Genomic DNA, 17,436 nt, shown 5'->3' with positions numbered 1-17,436 from the left:
TGATGTTTTGAGAAGGCATTGCTCTTTCTCACCGTTGAGGCTGATAAATTTAGGATCAGCTTTGCCTCCTTGTATTGACAGCCATGAAGTCAAGTCTTGCCCCTTCTTCCTGTACAACAGGCCCTCTGAAATTCATGTCGGTCCCATAATTCCCTCCCTGCCACAACATTATCTTCCTCTGATCACAGTCACTGAAGGAGCATTGATAAGTGTTGGGGAGGTGACAAAATCCCAAGGACTTCCCTTTTACATGGCTTTGGAGGAGGAGGAAAGAGGGGGGACATGTTCTGCTGCAGGAGGATTTCCAGTAGGCCATAAACAAGTTGTAGCTTGGCGTGATCACGTTCCCTGCCTCATTATTATCTTAGGCCTCTGAACACTTGTAGGGGTCACCCTGCTCCCTTCAATTTGAAGCTTCAAGGCGCTACCCAGCTCCACTGAGTGGTGCCTCTACCTCAACCTCTTGAAGCAACATCTCCTTTCTTCTTTACCTCCACTCTTTTTCAGATTGCCCAGTGACCAACAGCCTTTGACCTAAGCATATGAAACCACCTCTGCTCCCTCCTCATTTACGAAGTTCCTGATAAAACCGTCACCACTCAATATGATTTTTGACTTACACTGAACATTTAAGGTTACAAAAGCACCTAAAGAAGAAAGTCACAGGTCCTCCAATAGCATGCTAGATCTTACTTTGACAAGGAAACTCACTATCAGTGATGCAGGATGGGGGCAAGGGAGTGGGAGCATTATTTAGAAAGGGCTTCACAAGGTGTTCAGAAGAATGAGCAAGGTAGGATGGGGAAAAATGCAGAACTGGGGCAGGCTATTTAGAATCACAGGATCACAGAAAATTAGGGTTGGAAAGGACCTCAGGAGGTCATTTAGTCCAACCCCTGCTCAAAGCAGGACCATCTCCAGTTGTAACATCGCAGCCAAGGCTTTGTCTAGCCAGGTCTTAAAAATGGTCAAGGATGGAGATTCCACCACCTGAGTAACCTGCTCCAGTGCTTTACTATTCTCCTAATGAGAAATTTTTTCCTAATATCTAACCTCAACTTCCCTTGCTGCAACGTGAGACCATTGCTCCTTGTTCTGTCATCTGCCACCATTGAGAACAGTTCAGCTCCGTCCTTTGTTGAACCCCGCCCCCGCAGGTAGTTGAAGGCTGCTATTAAGTCCCTCCAGACTAAATAATCCCAGTTACCTCAACCTCTCCTCAAACTCACGTGCCCCAGCCCCTGAACAATTTCCCTTGCCCTCTGTTGGACTCTCTCCAATTTGTCCACATCCTTTCTGTAGCGGGGGCCTCAAAACTGAACACAGTACTCCAGATGTGGCCTCACCAGTGCTGAATAGAGGGGAATAATCACATCCTGTGATCTGCTGGCAACACTCCTACTACTGCAGTCCAGGATGCCATTAGCCTTCTTGGCAACAAGGGCACACTGTTGGCTCATATTCAGCTTCTTGCCCACTGTAGCCCCCAGGGCCTTTTCTGCGGAGCTGCTGCTTAGCCAGTCTTCCAACCCGTATGAGTTTGGGGAAGGGAGGAATTATTCCAAAATCACACTATGCCTTGCTATAGTCTCTTCTCTCCCTCCAACCTAAAACCCTGAAAATAAAATCCAAAAGGCTCAAAATTGCCCTACATTTCTATTAGCACAGAGCCTGTTGTCCAATCTCAACGCTAGCCTTTACATCAGTGAAATAACCCAAAAGTGTCCCATTGTGTAAGGAGCCCAGCACCCTCCTTTCTCATTGCCTCACACAGCCCAATCCAAGGTCCATTTACTGCAAAGATCAGATGAAAAGCCCATTAACTACGTGAAGGGAAGATAGCAACAAGACTGCTATCCCTGGCAGGCTGGCTACTGCTGTTATGACTTACACTCCTATTTAAGCCAGCTCTTGTTTTTTGGATGTTACTTTCTTTTCTAAGAAATAAAAAGGCACATTGACATTTCCTGTGCCTTGACCACAATATGCATCACCACTTTCCATTAACAACAGTAAATTCCTCCCATCACAAAAGTAATAGCTTGCCACTGAACCATCACGTACATGGCCCACTCCTATCATCACACTATTTGACAAGGTCAGGATGCGAATGTATGGAAACACAATATATCCAGACACCTCCCATTCAGGGCCAACAGGCAATGCTTTAGTCAGCATTGGCAACCTGGAGCTGGGGGTAAGGAAGGCAGAACTAACTAAGAATGCTTTGTTCTAACAAAGGGCATGTTCAAGTTCAGAAACAAGTTGGTTTTGGCCTGAAAACAAGACAGACAGTTAGTATAAATGAAAGGGACTCTGGCCAGCTGACATCTGAGGCAAGGCATTGATAGTTTAACTCTTTGCTGAGGGGCTAAGAAGTATACAAGAGGCCTGTTTTAATGAGCAGGGGAACAAAAACGTGCAAGTATTTCACATGAGTATTTCAATTAGGATTGTCATAAAATGTACCTGTGAAGCTCACTGTCAGAGTCACTATTAAGTCGTAAAGTGTACCATAAAGAGGGGAAAAAAGAGAGACCAAACAATTCGTTGTAACTGTGAGCAGGGAAATAACTGGGAATGGAAGACAGATAAGGAGAATCTAGTTAACAGGCTAGAGCTGATGGGCCTGTTTCTCTCTTGAGTTTTTAACTTACAGATTTTACCTGCAAAGAAGAAAACCCTGGCCCTGCAGGTAAAATCTGTAATTTGATTTGCCTTACAAGTCAAAATTAAACCAGAGAACAAAACAGCATGGCTCAATGGTATGAGGAGAAAGAAAATCCAACTCTCAAGTCTCCTGCCTTTGATGGCCTGTAACTTTAAGAAAGTTCAGATTTCCAGCTAGGCTCTGCCATTAAAAAATAATCCCCTGTGCTTTACCAGAAGCAGCAGCATGTTACTTAGACCTGGCTCTGCAGCATCTGTGTAGACCGGATGCTTCAGCAGGGCTTCTTGGTGCTTTTACCTAAAGCTGATTCAATCAGCTATTCGACAAAAGCCCCAAAAGAGCCCCACTAAAGTGCCTGATCTATACCGACATTGGGTGAGCCAGATCCAACTAACGCACTGTCTCTTATGGTCATGTACTGGGCTTGGTGTGGGAACGCACTGAGTTTAAAGAAAAGAGGTGTTATGGGAGGGAGAGTGGGTTAAAAGTCTGCAAGCAGCATGCATGGCTACGGGCAAGGAAGATCTCCATGGTTAGACTATAGCTACAATTCCAGCATCTGGGAGGATGGATCAGGCCAAGGTTTTTACTGTCATGACCCCCAGAGTGAAGGTGGCAAAGGATTTGGGTCCTTCCCAGCAGCCAGATGTCTAAGCAAGAATGCATGCTTGCATGGGGCTCTGACACACGGATGCCCAAGGAAGCTTCAGAGAGACTTCCCCAAAATAAAGGGGGCCACATGCAAGTCAGTGCTGCTGGCAGGCTCCCTAAAGTTAAATTTTCATGAGCAAATTGGATGCTTATCTTGCTTAGATCCTATGACCCCAGCTGACTTCCTGCCCTTTGGGCAGGGGGCTGGACTCGGTCTTCCAAGGTCCTTTCCAGCCCTAATGTCTATGACATCTATGAAATGTCACCAACCCTCTGGGAAACAAACAATCTTGGACACAGGAACTAGAATCCAAGATTTCACCCCTCCCTGACCACTAGGCTATGTGAAGGGACCCTCTCTGAAACAGCACCCCCACTGCCTTCTGCAGGGAGCCCAATCCAAGGGGTGCCTATTACCCATTCTCCGAAAAGGTCTACTGAAGCCCAGCTGGGTGCAAGTGCCAGGCAACTCAGCCCAGTTACAACCAAGCTCGTTGCACATCTGCCCAGGAACAGAAGCTCTAGGCACTGGGGAAACTTTAGGTCAAAACCTGCAGAAATTGAGATCTCTTCAGAACCGTTCGGCAGCTGGACAGGGGTTTCAGGTCTGCCATTTTGGACTGACAGGGAATTGAGGGCCTTACGTGCTTTTTCAGGAGAGGCCTTACTTGCTTTGCTAGATCAGTGCTAGATCAGCTGCAGGAAGACTTGCTGTCTTTCTGCAGAGGCATAAAATCAGCAGCTTGTTTCCTCCCCGTCCCACTCGCATTCTTCTAAAATAGTAATGACTCATGATAGTGTAAGGCACACGTTAGATGTATAAATCTCCCCCACCCTTTCTCCTGATCTGGCCACAAGTTCCTTTAGGCAAGGGCTGCTACTGGACCAGGGCCAAGCCTCATCAGCACCGCTCAAGTAGGTAACACAACAGTGTCTCCTTTTGATGATTTAAGTAATGCCTCGGCTTAGCCTGTCAACACATTGTAGTAGGCACGTGGCTGCCCAAGCCAGAAACACATGGATGCTTCATGCACTATAAAATGAGAGCCCCACAGCAAATCTCCTTGTGGTCAGCCTTGATTTATTTCATACAATAGAACACAAGCATTTTTTTTTTGTTGCACAAAACACTTAGGCTTACACAGTCGCCAAGGTGGGGAAGCCCCCTGTGTGGCAAGGGGAGATGAAGAATCTGGATGGGAGGTATAAATATAAGAACATCAACCTGAAGGAAAAGCTTTCCTGCTGGTGGTGGTTGTACAAGTGTGCGCAGAAAATACTTGCTGCTGGTGATACAGAGGAAGCCATTGATCATCTAGGCATAGGACCTCTGCTGGGACCTCACTGAGGACAGGAGAAATCAAACACCCCCACCTTCTCTTGAAGGTCACAATGCCTGATGAACAAAGCTTCTTTACATTTGCCCTCATCATGCCTCTTCCAAATGACTCATCTGTTGCTCCTTCAAATGCAGCAGAGTTCACGTTACCAGCAGGGCTGGGGAAATGGGATTCGTCTGCTGCTCAGTTTTTTTGTTCTTTTTGGGGGGGGGGGGGTGTTGTTGTTTGTTTGTTTTTTTACAGGTCTGTGTGGCTTATGCTCCTCTGAATATTGCTGGGTTACAGACCTTGCAAGAGAGCTGTAACAGTCCTTTCCAGAGTAGTTTCACTCTGCATCTGGCCAGCACCCTCACCAGCATACGACAGGATTTAATACTTCAAGGGTTCACAGCTTTGTGCAGAGGAAATCATACGATAACTTTGCCTCCAGATGAAATCAAGCCAATGAAATGCAGGATTCCTATACATAAGCAGTGGTAAGACATGATCCATACACTTTATAGATTAAAGATTGCAAAAAAAGTTTGCTAAAAACAAAACTGAAACAGACAATGACAGTAACAGGACTAATCCTAGGCCCGGGGCAGACATTCATTTCATGGGACAATGGGATCTGATCCCCAATCCCAACAATCACATCCCCTGCGATGCTACAGGTGAATGGCAGGAACTGCAATATTGGGATCAGATCTCAATTATACCCCTTCTACTTGCCAGTGATGGAGAAGCCTGGGATCTTCACCTCATGCAGGCTCCCCCCTAAACCAGCAAATTGAAAGCTGGGTGTCTGCAAATCTGAGACCAGGACTGACAATTAGTTGATTAGCAGGCTGTGCCAGGACATGCTACACATTCAATTTAAAATGCCATACAAACTAGCCATTTAAAAAGTGTTCTACATCGTATGTAGAACATTGTTAAGGCTGGTTTGCCATTTTCTGGCACCTAAAATCAGGTGGACATGTAGCACCCTTGCCATTTACGCCATGATTAACACATTTCCTTTCATGACCAGGTCACCAAGTCCTTGGATGCAGGCATTGAGGTGGATGTGGTCTACCTGGACTTCAAGAAAGCCTTTGACACTGTTCCTCACCCCATTCTCATAAAAAAAAAAATCTAGGCGACTGCAGCATTAATGCCTACACAATCAGATGGGTGGCAAACTGGCACAATGGTCACACTTAGAGAGTGGTGGTGGATGGGTCGTTTTCCACCTGGAGGGATGTTGGGCACGTGGGCAGTGGAGCTCCCCAGGGCTCAGCCCTCAGGCCTGTGCTATTCTTAAGAAGGATGTGGAGAAGCTTGAGGGAGTCCAGAGGAGAGCCACGCGCATGGTCAGAGGGCAAAAGAACAGCCCTTATGAGGAGAGGCTGCCAGCTATGGGACTTTTCAGTCTGGAAAAGCGCAGGCTCAGGGGGGGACCTGGTGACTACTTATAAGTACATAAAGGGTGTACATCAGGATCTGGGAGAACGCCTCTTCACCAGAGCACCCCAAGAAAAAACAAGGACCAACAGTCATAAACTCCTACAAGACCATTTTACGCTGGATATAAGAAAAAATTTCTTTACTGTCCAAGCCCCCAAGACCTGGAATAGATTCCCTCCAGAACTAGTGTAGACACCTTTATTCAAGAAATGCTTGGATGCTTATCTTGCTGGGATCCTTTGACACTATCTGACTTTCTTCTCCCGGGGCAGGGGGCTGGACTTAATGATCTTTGAGGTCCCTTCCAGCCCTAACATCTATGAAACATCTTTATCAGCGACTTGGAGGTGGGTGTGGAAAGCACACTGTCCAAATTCACTGATGACACAAAGACGTGGGGAGAAGTGGGCACGCTGGAGGGGAGGGACAGAATCCACCTAGATCTAGACAGATTACAGGAGTGGACAGATGAGAATAGGATGGAGTTCAATGCCGACAAGTGCAAGGTGCTGCATCTAGGGAGAGGAAACCTACAACACACCTATAGGCTGGGGAACTCCCTTCTTGTCAACACGGTGGTAGAAAGGGATCTTGGAGTCATTGTTGACTCCAGTATGGACATGAGCCTTACTGAAAGCTTCCTCACATTGGCAGCTAACCGCACCTTGTCATGCATCGACAGATGCATCACAAGCTGGTCGAGGGAGGTGATCCTTCCTCTGTGCAGCACTGGCCACAATTAGGCCACAGCTGGAGTAGTGCATACAGTTCTGGGCACCGCAATTCAAGAGGGATGTGGCTAACCTGGAGAAAGTCCAGAGGAGGGCCACTCACATGGTCAAGGGGCAGCACGCCAGGCCCTACGAAGAGAGACTAAAGGACCTGAATCTATTCAACCTCCACAGGAGAAGACAGAGGGGATCTGGTGGCCGTCTACAAACTCACCAGGGGGGGACCAGCGGAAAATAGGTGAGGCTTTGTTCCCCCTGGCACCACCTGGGATAACAAGGAATAATGGCCACAAATTGATTGAGAGCAGGTTCAGGCTTGATATCAGGAGGCACTGCTTTATGGTTAGGGCTGCCAGGATCTGGACTGGGCTCCCAAAGGAGGGGGTGCTCTCCCCTACCCTGGGCGTCTTCAAGAGGAGGTTGGATAGATATCTGGCTGGAGTATTATGATCCCAGCACTCGTTCCTGCCCAGGGCAGGGTGTCAGACTTGATGATTTGTTCAGGTCCCTTCCAACCCTAGAAGCTATGAATCTATTGAATCGCAACATAAATATAGTGTGTAGAGGGGGGCCTTTAGAGTCACCTTCATAGCCATCCACTAAATAGAACCCCATATCTGAATTTAGAATTTGCATTTAAAAAAGTGTTTTATTGTCTTAAGTTTGAAAGTTATATAAACCTGCCAGAAAGAAACTCCAATTGAAGGAGTCCCAAAATACTTAAGGAGGATCCAGGGAACTATAGACCAGTTAATCTCACCCCAGAAGGATCATGGAGTAGGTCCTCAAGGAACTGATTTCTAAGCACTTGGAGGAGATGATGATGATTAGGATGCACCAAGGGTAAGTCATGCCTGACCAACCTGATTGCCTTCTATGATGAAATGACTGGCTCTGTGGATGCAGAAAAGAGTGAATGATCATGATACCTTGACTTTAGCAAGGCTTTTGATATGGTCTCCCACAACTCTCTAGCAAGCAAGCTAAGGAAGTACGGGCTGGATGAAAGTACTGGAAGTTGGATAGAAAAGTGGCAGAAAAAAGATCGTCAGGCTCAGAGGATAGTAATCAGTGGCTTGATGTCTAGCTGGTAGCCAGTATCAAGTGGAGTGCCCTAGGGGCCAGTTTTGTTCTGTATCTTCATCAGCAACCTGGAAGATGGGATGGAGTGCACCCTTAGCCAGTTTGCTGATTACACCAAGCTGGGGAGGAATAGCGGACATACTGGAAGGTAGGGCTAGGATTCAGAGAGACTTTGAAAAATTGGAGGACCAAAAGAAATCTCATGAGGTACAACAAGGACAAGTGCAAAGACCTGCACTTAGTACAGAAGAACCAACTGGCCAAGCAGAAGCTCTGCAGAAAAAGACCTGGGGTTTATAGTGGACAATATGAGCCAACACAGTGTGTCCTTGTTGCCAAGAAGGCTAACGGCATCCTGGGCTGTATTGGTAGGAAGATTGCCAGCAAATCAAGGGATGTGATTCTTCCCCTCTGTTCTGCACTGGTGAGGCCACATCTGCAGTGCTGTGCTCAGTTTTGGGCCCCCCACTACAGAAACGATGTGGACAAACTGGAGACAGTCCAGGTTGGGGCACGAAAGATGGTGAAGGGGCTGGGGGACATGATTTGTGAGGAGAAGCTGAAGGAACTGGGTTTAGTTTGGAGATGAGAAGAGTGAGAGGGGATTTTATAGCAGCCTTCAACTACCTGAAGGACAGTTCCAAAGAGGATAGAGCTGGACTGTTCTCAGTAGTGGCAGATGACAGGACAAGGAGCAATGGTCTCAAGGGACGTTTAGGTTAGATATTAGGAAAAATACTCTCATTAGGAGGATAGTAAAGTTACTCTCTGGGTAACTGGAACAGGCTACCCAAAGAGGTGGTGTAGTCTCCATCCTTGAAGGTTTTTAAAACTGGCTAGACAGAGCCATGGCTGGCATGATCTAGTTGGGGCTGGTCCTGCTTTGAGCAGGAGGTTGGACTGCGGTCCCTTCCAACCCTAATTTTCTATGACTTTGAGAGTCTCAAAATAGTTAACTGAACAGAGCTAGTCATTCGTATTTTTACTGTTTTCAGATAATGCAAGTACAGCCTAACACTAAATTTCAGAAAAACAATTAGAATAGTTCAAGATGCCACATAATAAAATGGGGCACACAGTAACAAGAGGAAGAGGAAAGCACACAAGCTGATGCTGGGAATGGATCTGTCCTCCTCCCATCTATTAGGCTTTTATAAGAAAAGTTTGTATCTAACAATACATTGATTCTCAAATGCTGATGTCTCATTACACATGCTTTTAATGTAAGTATTGTTAAAATGCTAGGAGTGCTATGACGATTGAACTACTCTCATCTAAGCAGCTGGCCATACAGACTATAGAAGACTGAGTCTCCTCGTAGTGTGTTATGAAAATCAAGGACTCAGAAACTGATGACAATATAAAGGAAAGGCCTCCTCTCGATTGCCTGGGGTCTATTAAATTGGACATGTGCTGTCTATAACAGTCTTAACACAGAAAGCTCATGAAACAACTATAGAAGCAGAAAGTGGTTTCATCAGTTTATTGCTTTTGACAGCCTGAGTCTACTGCCACTTCATGAATGGTCAAGTCTGGACAGAAGCATCCTATGAAATATTTACTACCCCGGAGAACAACATTTTAATCATAACTGCAGGAGCCAGTAGGAGCACAGTTTAACCCCACCCTAAACCATTTTGGAAAGCTGATGACAAAACTTAACATCTCCAAAGAGAGATGCTAATGTGTTTTCTTTAATCAAACTTTCATTCTATTAACATAAAACATGAAAACAAGATCAGTGGGTAATATTTTGGTGTGGCACAGCTGATGCAGGATGCACGTTAATTGTTCAAATGCCCCTCCTGTCCCTCCCCTACACACATTTTGAACTCTGCCAAACAATTTTTCATTGAAGTAATACTGACTGAGATGAAGGTATCTCACCATCTTAAATACAGAGGAAAAAATAATCAGTCTGCTATGCATTAATTGAAACATCATATAAACAATTGTTCTTAAACAGTGCTATGTTTCAAAAATAATTCCTGATATGTAAAGAGGTTTACACCCACCCCTTTTTACATACTGGGAATTATTTTTTAAATTAACAACTTTTTAAAAACAATAAACATTGTTCTTAAAAACATAAAGACCTAGAAACGTATTGCTAGTACAATGGTTAGACAATTCCAAGGACAGAAAAATCTGAGAAATATTATGAATACAATTGCTACAACACAACCAGTGCCGTGGACACTGAAGCTCTGATGATAGCTGAAGATTGCTATCACTTCCAGTTGAGTCGTGGGAACCGCTGGGACTCCGGGCCTCCAAGAGAGCATATTCACAGCTGCTATGTTCCATATCGTGAAATGACATTTTACTGCATCTCAACATAACGGCTTTGTCAGATCATCCATTTGCCCTAGTCTCCATGGCAAGAATGAACTCTATGGTTGTGCTCCAACATGGAGTTTTCTTAAAGTAACTTACCCTGCTGCTAGCTTTAAAAAGTATGCTTTATGCATCAAACAAAAAGAATAAAAGGAAGGTTCATCACTTGGATAGTCGGTCCATGGTTTTCAAAACGGTGCCTCGCCTGCTCGGTTTAATCCACTGTCTGGTAAGCTTCCAAAAAAACATTCCACATTCCCAAAAAAAAGGCATTTTCACACGCTGTCAGTTGGACGGAGTGATAGAAAGCATTCAAACAGGAGACAAATAACTGTTACTATTAGTTACAAAATGAAATTACACTGTCAAGACCAGGTCACAAACGGTCAGTTTGGCTTTTTTGTGCGATACGTGATACCCAGTCATTGGACAGTACATTTGCAAAGGACTTTGTTAAAAATGGCAACTGCCATTTAGCAGACACCGTATCATGCATTTTGTTCCCTCAGTCAGTTTCTTTAAGTTATTTGTGCCTTATAAATGCTACTTTATGACATTTGAGAAGCAAACTGTTCTCCAGATAAAGTTTATCTGCCTCCCAAATGATTCAAAAGGGCCACTATCAGTTCAAACCAATCCTGTATTTAATCTCCTGCAGAGCAGGCCTGATGTTAACTGCAACAATTCAAAGGTTACAAAAAACAAAAGAAAAAACTTTTTCTCATCAGTTTTGATTCTGACAGTGTACGTCTTCCACACACGTCTGTCAGGGTAAACCTCTTTATAAAAACAGCCCAAAGCTGATGTAATCCCCAAAAAAAGTGCTTTTTCAGCTCACTTAAAGCTGACTAGATTCCACACTGATACACAGCGGTAATTAAACTCTGACGTGAACCAACCTCATTATAACCAGGTATTTTGGAGCTAGAAGAGGGAAAGTAGAAAGTGTTGGCTCAGGTAGAAGCTTTCTGCAGACAAAATCTGGTTACAGCAAGGTTTGGTCCAGATACGTCAAGTGGTTAAAACGAGATCAAAAGTATTTACACAGGTTAATGATTTCTGTAGCAGGCATGATCAGATGCTGCATTCAAGAACTGAAAATTCAACTCTGTTGCTGCAACAGATTTTCCTCCCAACTGAAAAAAAAGACAGGCATCTGCACACCAGGGGAACATAAGAGGTTTGAGGAAGGTTACACAAAAGTGTGAGATCCACTACCAAGAATAATCAATCTGCAAACAATGAAGTCACTTAGAAAAAAAACCTGCTTTGCTTTCCTTGTTGCACACAACAAAGAGCTATGCATAAGAACTGGACCCACAAAGACATGGACACTTTCATGGGAATAAGTCTCCCCTAAGTCAGGCAAACACATACTTAGAATGGAGAGTGCCATTCACGTATAAAACAACAAAAATCTCCCATTTTTTTCTTCGGTCAGTTTAAAACATTAGATATCTTAAAGATATTTCTCTCAACTCAATGTTGTATTTATATAGCTAACCACATATGTGCGCAAAGTAAATGTGGCCTGAAAATATATTTCAAAACCCAACAAACACAACTACTAGTTAAAAAATGTAACAAAAATACAAAAACCGATGGTTCTAACATAATGTCCATAGGATGCAAACATTGAAACGGCCTCCCCACAAGTTTGGAAGAACCTAAAGAAACTACTTTGCACTCAGGTCCAGTCACCAGCTTGACTTAGTGCAGAATTCACAATGTATGCCTCCGGTCAGGTCTTTCACAACTCCTTCTTTAATCAGTTTTTGTAGAAATTGTGTTTCTGTTGTCACGTTGTGCATCGTTTGTTCGTTCATCGCAGCCATGCAAAGGTTGTCATAGTAATGCAAAGGCGTGTTGGGTTGTTCAAGGTCGTATCCAAATCCCGCTAAGCTCACTTCATCGCATAAATGTGTGGCCAGAACAACAGCAGTGACCCCAATTGTAGGTACGTTCTACAAGGAAAAATCACACCTATTTAGAACATAACTCTAGTCCCCTTCCAGCTTTCTAGCCTTCTACCTTTGCAATAGTTTATTAGGAGGCATCAGCTTGTGCTGCTGTTATGGAGAAGTCATGAGTTAGTATCTCTTCACTGCAAGCAGGACCACCACTTTGAAGGCTAAAAATATCATTTCAGAGTCCATTAGCACATCTCAAGTTCATCGAACAAAGAACTGAATGGTTCAAGTCAAATTTCCAACCATGCTACAGTTAACAACTTACTGTTTCAACAAAGGAGGTAAACCCATTGCGTCTTTGGAACCTGCTAGTGCAAGGTTAACCATGGCTTTTCCTCATCTAGATTAATTGTTAGATCATGTTTAACGTGTTAGGCAACAGCGCTCCTCAAAGACTTCATTCCAATAGAAACCAGTTTTCACTGCAAATTAGCCCTTTATACAGAAGAATCGTGTATATCTTACTTTCTTTCTTCTGTTGGATATCATACATGCTAACTTATTAACTTCTTAAACCTGCATAAAGCTTTGATTTAACTTATGAAGTACCAGCCTTGCATTCTATAATGAGGGCAAAGTGCTTCTCGGTAAAGGGGAAGGCAAGTGATTGAGACAGCCTTAAGCATTACATATTTTAGAGTCCATAGCTTAGGACACATCCATTGTGTTGATATAAACTTAGCCCTACTGCATTTTTCTGAAGCATCTTTTTAAAACTAAAAAAAAGGCATCAGATACAGGTCTCGGTATGTGAACAAACACAAGCATAACCCCCAATTTTAAAATTATCCCAGGTTTGTATTTTCCATGGTTTACAAGAAATCTGTACCACATTACTTTATCAGAATGTAATTTTTTTTTAAATTGGAGAAAATAAAAAGAGCCTCTCTGAGAAGAATCAGTTTCTCTGATGCTTCATAATAAGGGCAAACCTGCACAAGGATGACAATGGAAGAAGAACCAAAATCTTTTCATTTTATCTTATATCCGTTTAGGTGTCTAAAGCCACGAATTTCTCTAGGCAGCATCCTTGGCCAAAAGATGGCAACTTACCTGATCCCAACCCCAGAATTTCGGTCGAGGCTCAGGGTACTGTAGCATATCCAGAGCCGTCTCTCTGACAACTAGCGGATTCAAAATCCGAAATTGCTTTGATGATAGAGGAATTTTCTCAGCAACCTGCTTCCAAAAGAACAGTCGCACCCAGAGTGGCTGAGTAAAAGGGAAACAAAACCCCACCATAAGGTAAGATAGGCAAACTTAACACTGCCATAACAAATTAGTATTGAGGACACAGCACGCCGTTCGCTTTCATTAAAACAGACAAATCGGATTAAACTGAGACAAAGTGACTTACGACAGACTTCCAAGATCAGTATAAATTTCGCTACTCTCAGATATTTTTTTTTTTTTAATCAATACTTTAATACCCGCCCCACCCCTGCTGCTTTCTGTCAGGCATGGCCTCCCAGGCATGAAGCACACAGAAAGAAACTGTGGCCCCAGCACCCAGCCATGTGGCGGGGTAAGGGGCAGAGGCATGCAACAGGAGTGTGGGCACCGAGGGGGCAGACAGGCTGCGGGCAGGTGAGAGCTGCTACTTTTCCCATTGCAATGGTGGGGATGAATTTAAAGATGACCCTTCAAAAATAAGATTCTATTAAATGGAATATTATAACAAACTTATACATTTTCTATATATAGAATCTAATTATTTGGGGGGTGGGGATCTTAAATTCAAAGACGCCTTGGATTTGGGTACATACAGTACTTTGACTGTCCAACTATGTTTTGTGTCCATGCCCTTGCTGATCACCCCAGTCCTCTAGGCTTTTGGGGCTTTCACAGAGCAAGAGAGTAGACAAAAACCATTCGAAGAAACAGGAAAATGTGACTATTTCCATAGCAATTGCTGGAGACAGACTCAGGTATCTATTCTCAGCTCCTGTACCTGCTACATGGTACCTGTATTTTGCAATGAGCAGTTTCTCGTTGCAAATGTCCACTGAAGGACAAGTGTACTGCTTTGAGAGATTACTAATGCAATAGTAAAATCCAACAGACCTGTTTCTGACCCCTCACCAATTAAAAAAAAAAAAAAAAATTAGTGGAGCAGGTCTGATGCAGAACTGATTAAGAGACCCAAACCCAATGATCCATTAGACTAAGTATAGACCATCAAAAAGCCCAAGGCTGAATTGAGTCAATCTTCGCAGGTTAGTCTAAGCTGCGTAAATTGAACCAATAAGAAAGCGAACAGACATTCACTTTTGATTCCAGAAATGCAGCCACATGCCTGCAGTGACCCAGGCCAGAAGCTGGGGGGAGCTAAAGCAGACAGCTGGGACCAAAACTAAGCCACCCACCCTGCAAGGTGGGCTGAGGGGGGCGGTTGCAGGGGAGTTGAAAAGCCTCCTGGGATGATGGAGGACTGTGGAGTGAACTTGAATCCACAGAGGATCTAGGACAGAAGTTCAGTAAGCTAACTTAACCTAAATCAGTTAAGTCTGATACTACATCCATCCAGATTCATCTTAAACCAGTTTTGCCCATTTTGAAAGCAGTTCGTAAGCACTGAACTTCTGCTGCGTTACAGGTTTGAACCAGTTTCTGATCACTTATGCTGGTTTATGTGTAATTTCTGTCCCTAGCCCTAAAGTCTATTTCATGCTGTTCTCCATAAAGTTGTGCTCCAATGTGCAAATGAACAATGCAAAAAGGTGCATTTTTCTGTGCCAAGCACATTCTCCCTCAAAGCACCCAGAGAATGAGTTACTTCCTTTCCATCCATTACACTTTCCTGCCAATATAACAAGAAGTGTAAAGAATCTTTCATGGTCTACAGCGGTGATGGATAGCAACGCTCACTAAGTTTTCCCAATGCTTCATTACAAGACTCCATTTTCAATTACTAGTAATTTTTCAATGCTAATCACTAAGGCTGAAATCTTCCATGCCTGCCTCAGATGTACAATTTTTTTTTTTTGAGAGAATGTCAGCCAAAAAAAGGATCGGTCATTTCTGAGAACAAGACTCAGGAAAATAAAAGGTTTTCTAATGTTAAAGAAATCTTGTTTTTGAAACGTTCTTTTGCTTCCATATTTGGAGCAGGGACTTGAAAGCCCTTGGGTGTGAAGCAGCTTTATGTCAGGGATCTGCTTCCTCTATCCCTTGAACAGTAAAGGTTAGTTAGTTGCACATTAAAACCCAACTTTTTCATACAGGGATTGTTTTGAATCTGCTTAATTTGCAGCAGGCTGCTTGTTGTGGCTTTTACCTCAATCAGCTGGAGCACTGCGCCAGTCCCACAGCTGCCGCACCTTGTCTCTCACAGCTGTTTGCTGAGACGCTTTACCTCCAGCTAAGTTCACAAAACATGTCTTTGCAGGAGGGTTAGGAACTTAACCCTGCCAAAGAGCCCAGGTTGAGTGCAACTGTTATTCAGCCACTTGTGTAAATACACTGTGATACATTTAAGTGTTTGAGAAGCACTTGGATACTGCAGTGATATACACAACAGAAGAGGGCTTATTGAGTAAGTAATTCTATCTTCAGGGAGGCATTTGAGTAGCCTGAGACGTGTAAGTATTAGGGCCTTGAAGAGAACAACAACAAATAGCGGTGCATTAAGGGAGCAATGTCCAATCTTGGAACTGAAAGACAGGAAGGGCAGGCAGGACAGACAGTATACAAATATTTAATTTAAAGATGATGATTATACATGAGGAGCTTGAATTAAGAGTTGCAGGCAGCCATCAATAAGACGATTCCTTTTCTTCCCCTCCCCAAAACAGGTTTTGAAGTTACTTGGGGGAAGTCAAATATCCAAATGAGGTCAGAGAATGGCTCCACGACTTCAAGGAACACTGCTGAATTCTAGCTGAGAGATTAGCTTGTGCCCTACAGAAATCACATCTTGCCTTGATCCCGAAAGATTACATAGCAAAAGCTTCACAATGTTCCACAAGTTTGGCGTGTTTATGCCCGTTACACTAAAAATTCAAGTAATTTGGTTTGAGATCAAAAAAACCACATTTAAACTCTGAGTTTAAGCTCTGTTAAATTGTTTCAGTATCCCAAGGCAGTTGGACCTAATTTTTGCACGAACGGCAGCAATAAGGGGTACAACACTATGTCCTTGCCTCCACAGCTGCTCTGCGTGCAGGGGACGTGTAGCCAGGGCAGGGCAGAGCTTGCAGTGGCAAGGAGATCCCCGCATGGCTCCACTGTTCCCTGCAGCACCGGGTCGCACCCACTGGGCTGAGGAGGCCCTGGGGAAGGACAGCAGGGCAGGAAGCCTGAGCCTGCAATGGGCAGCCTGCATCTGCCCCGTGCACAGATGTGGGTCATGGGTCCCCCCCTCCCCACCCCAGGGAGCAGCCCCTCCAGCACAAGCCGCCTGCGACCCGACCCAGTCCCACTCCACACTGGGGGTGTGCAGCCATGTACTGCAACCCTGAGCCCCAAGCCCCACACATCACCCACCTGGGCAGCAACCCCAGCCCTGCCAAGCCCCCTCCCTTCCAATGGGGGCCTCTATCCTCCCCCACCCCCATCCCACCTTACCTGTGGGAGCTGCTCTCCAGACTGCCTGGGGGCAGGTATATATAGATGCACGTCCTGCCCCTGCCTGACTGCCCTCCTCCCACTCCCCCCAGCCCCTTGCAGGCTGGGACTCTGCCAGCCTGCAGGGAGCTCTTTGCAAAACTGCAAAATCCACAGGTTCACTGGTAAAATGAAAAATCCACATTTTTCTCCAGTAAAGGGGAAAATCCATAGTTTTCTCTGTTTTCCCATGGGAAACAGAAAACTCGGCTCTCTACTGATGAGCACTGACCCCAGCACAAGCAACAGCAGAGCTGCCTGAGTCTCATCTCATGCTGTGGGTAGACTAATTAGTTCTGCAGAAAGGCTAGCACATGGGGATCCCCCGGGTGCCAGAAACACTTTGGGAGAGGAGGACTTGACCATGAAGGAAGGAGTCTGTAGGGTGAAAAAGGTTAAGAATTACTGATCTATAATACTGCTTGTGTTTCAAACAGCTAAATAACCAGACAGATTTTCCTCCAAAACATATCACTATTTAATAATGCAGAGATACTTTACGGACACTTGAAGTACTCCTATCTACACTTTAATGCAGGGGTTTTCAACCTTTTTTTAATAAGCGTAACTCTGGTGGCCCCCTTTTTAATAAGTGTACCCCGGGGGATGGGGGGAGT

General features: G+C 44.4%; 1 protein-coding gene across 3 annotated transcripts in view; it reads right to left on the bottom strand.

The window, feature by feature from the left end:
• Positions 1–9,581: 9,581 nt before the first annotated feature.
• ST3GAL5 (ST3 beta-galactoside alpha-2,3-sialyltransferase 5) overlaps positions 9,582–17,436 on the bottom strand; it is a 28,004-nt gene continuing 20,149 nt past the window's right edge. For all 3 annotated transcript variants that reach the window (XM_019553136.1, XM_019553135.1, XM_019553137.1), the window contains 2 exons: positions 13,268–13,426; positions 9,582–12,208 (listed from right to left, as the gene is read on the bottom strand). In XM_019553136.1, coding sequence (XP_019408681.1) covers positions 11,942–12,208; positions 13,268–13,426 — 426 coding nt within the window. In that variant the 3' untranslated portion in view covers positions 9,582–11,941. The remainder of the gene's footprint in view (positions 12,209–13,267; positions 13,427–17,436) is intronic.

Source organism: Crocodylus porosus, unplaced genomic scaffold (genome assembly GCF_001723895.1).
Source record: "Crocodylus porosus isolate Cpor-Errol unplaced genomic scaffold, CroPor_comp1, whole genome shotgun sequence".
NCBI classification, from domain to species: Eukaryota; Metazoa; Chordata; order Crocodylia; family Crocodylidae; genus Crocodylus; species Crocodylus porosus.
The sequence above is the reverse complement of the archived record's forward strand: the minus strand, read 5'-3'. Positions and strand labels throughout refer to the sequence as shown.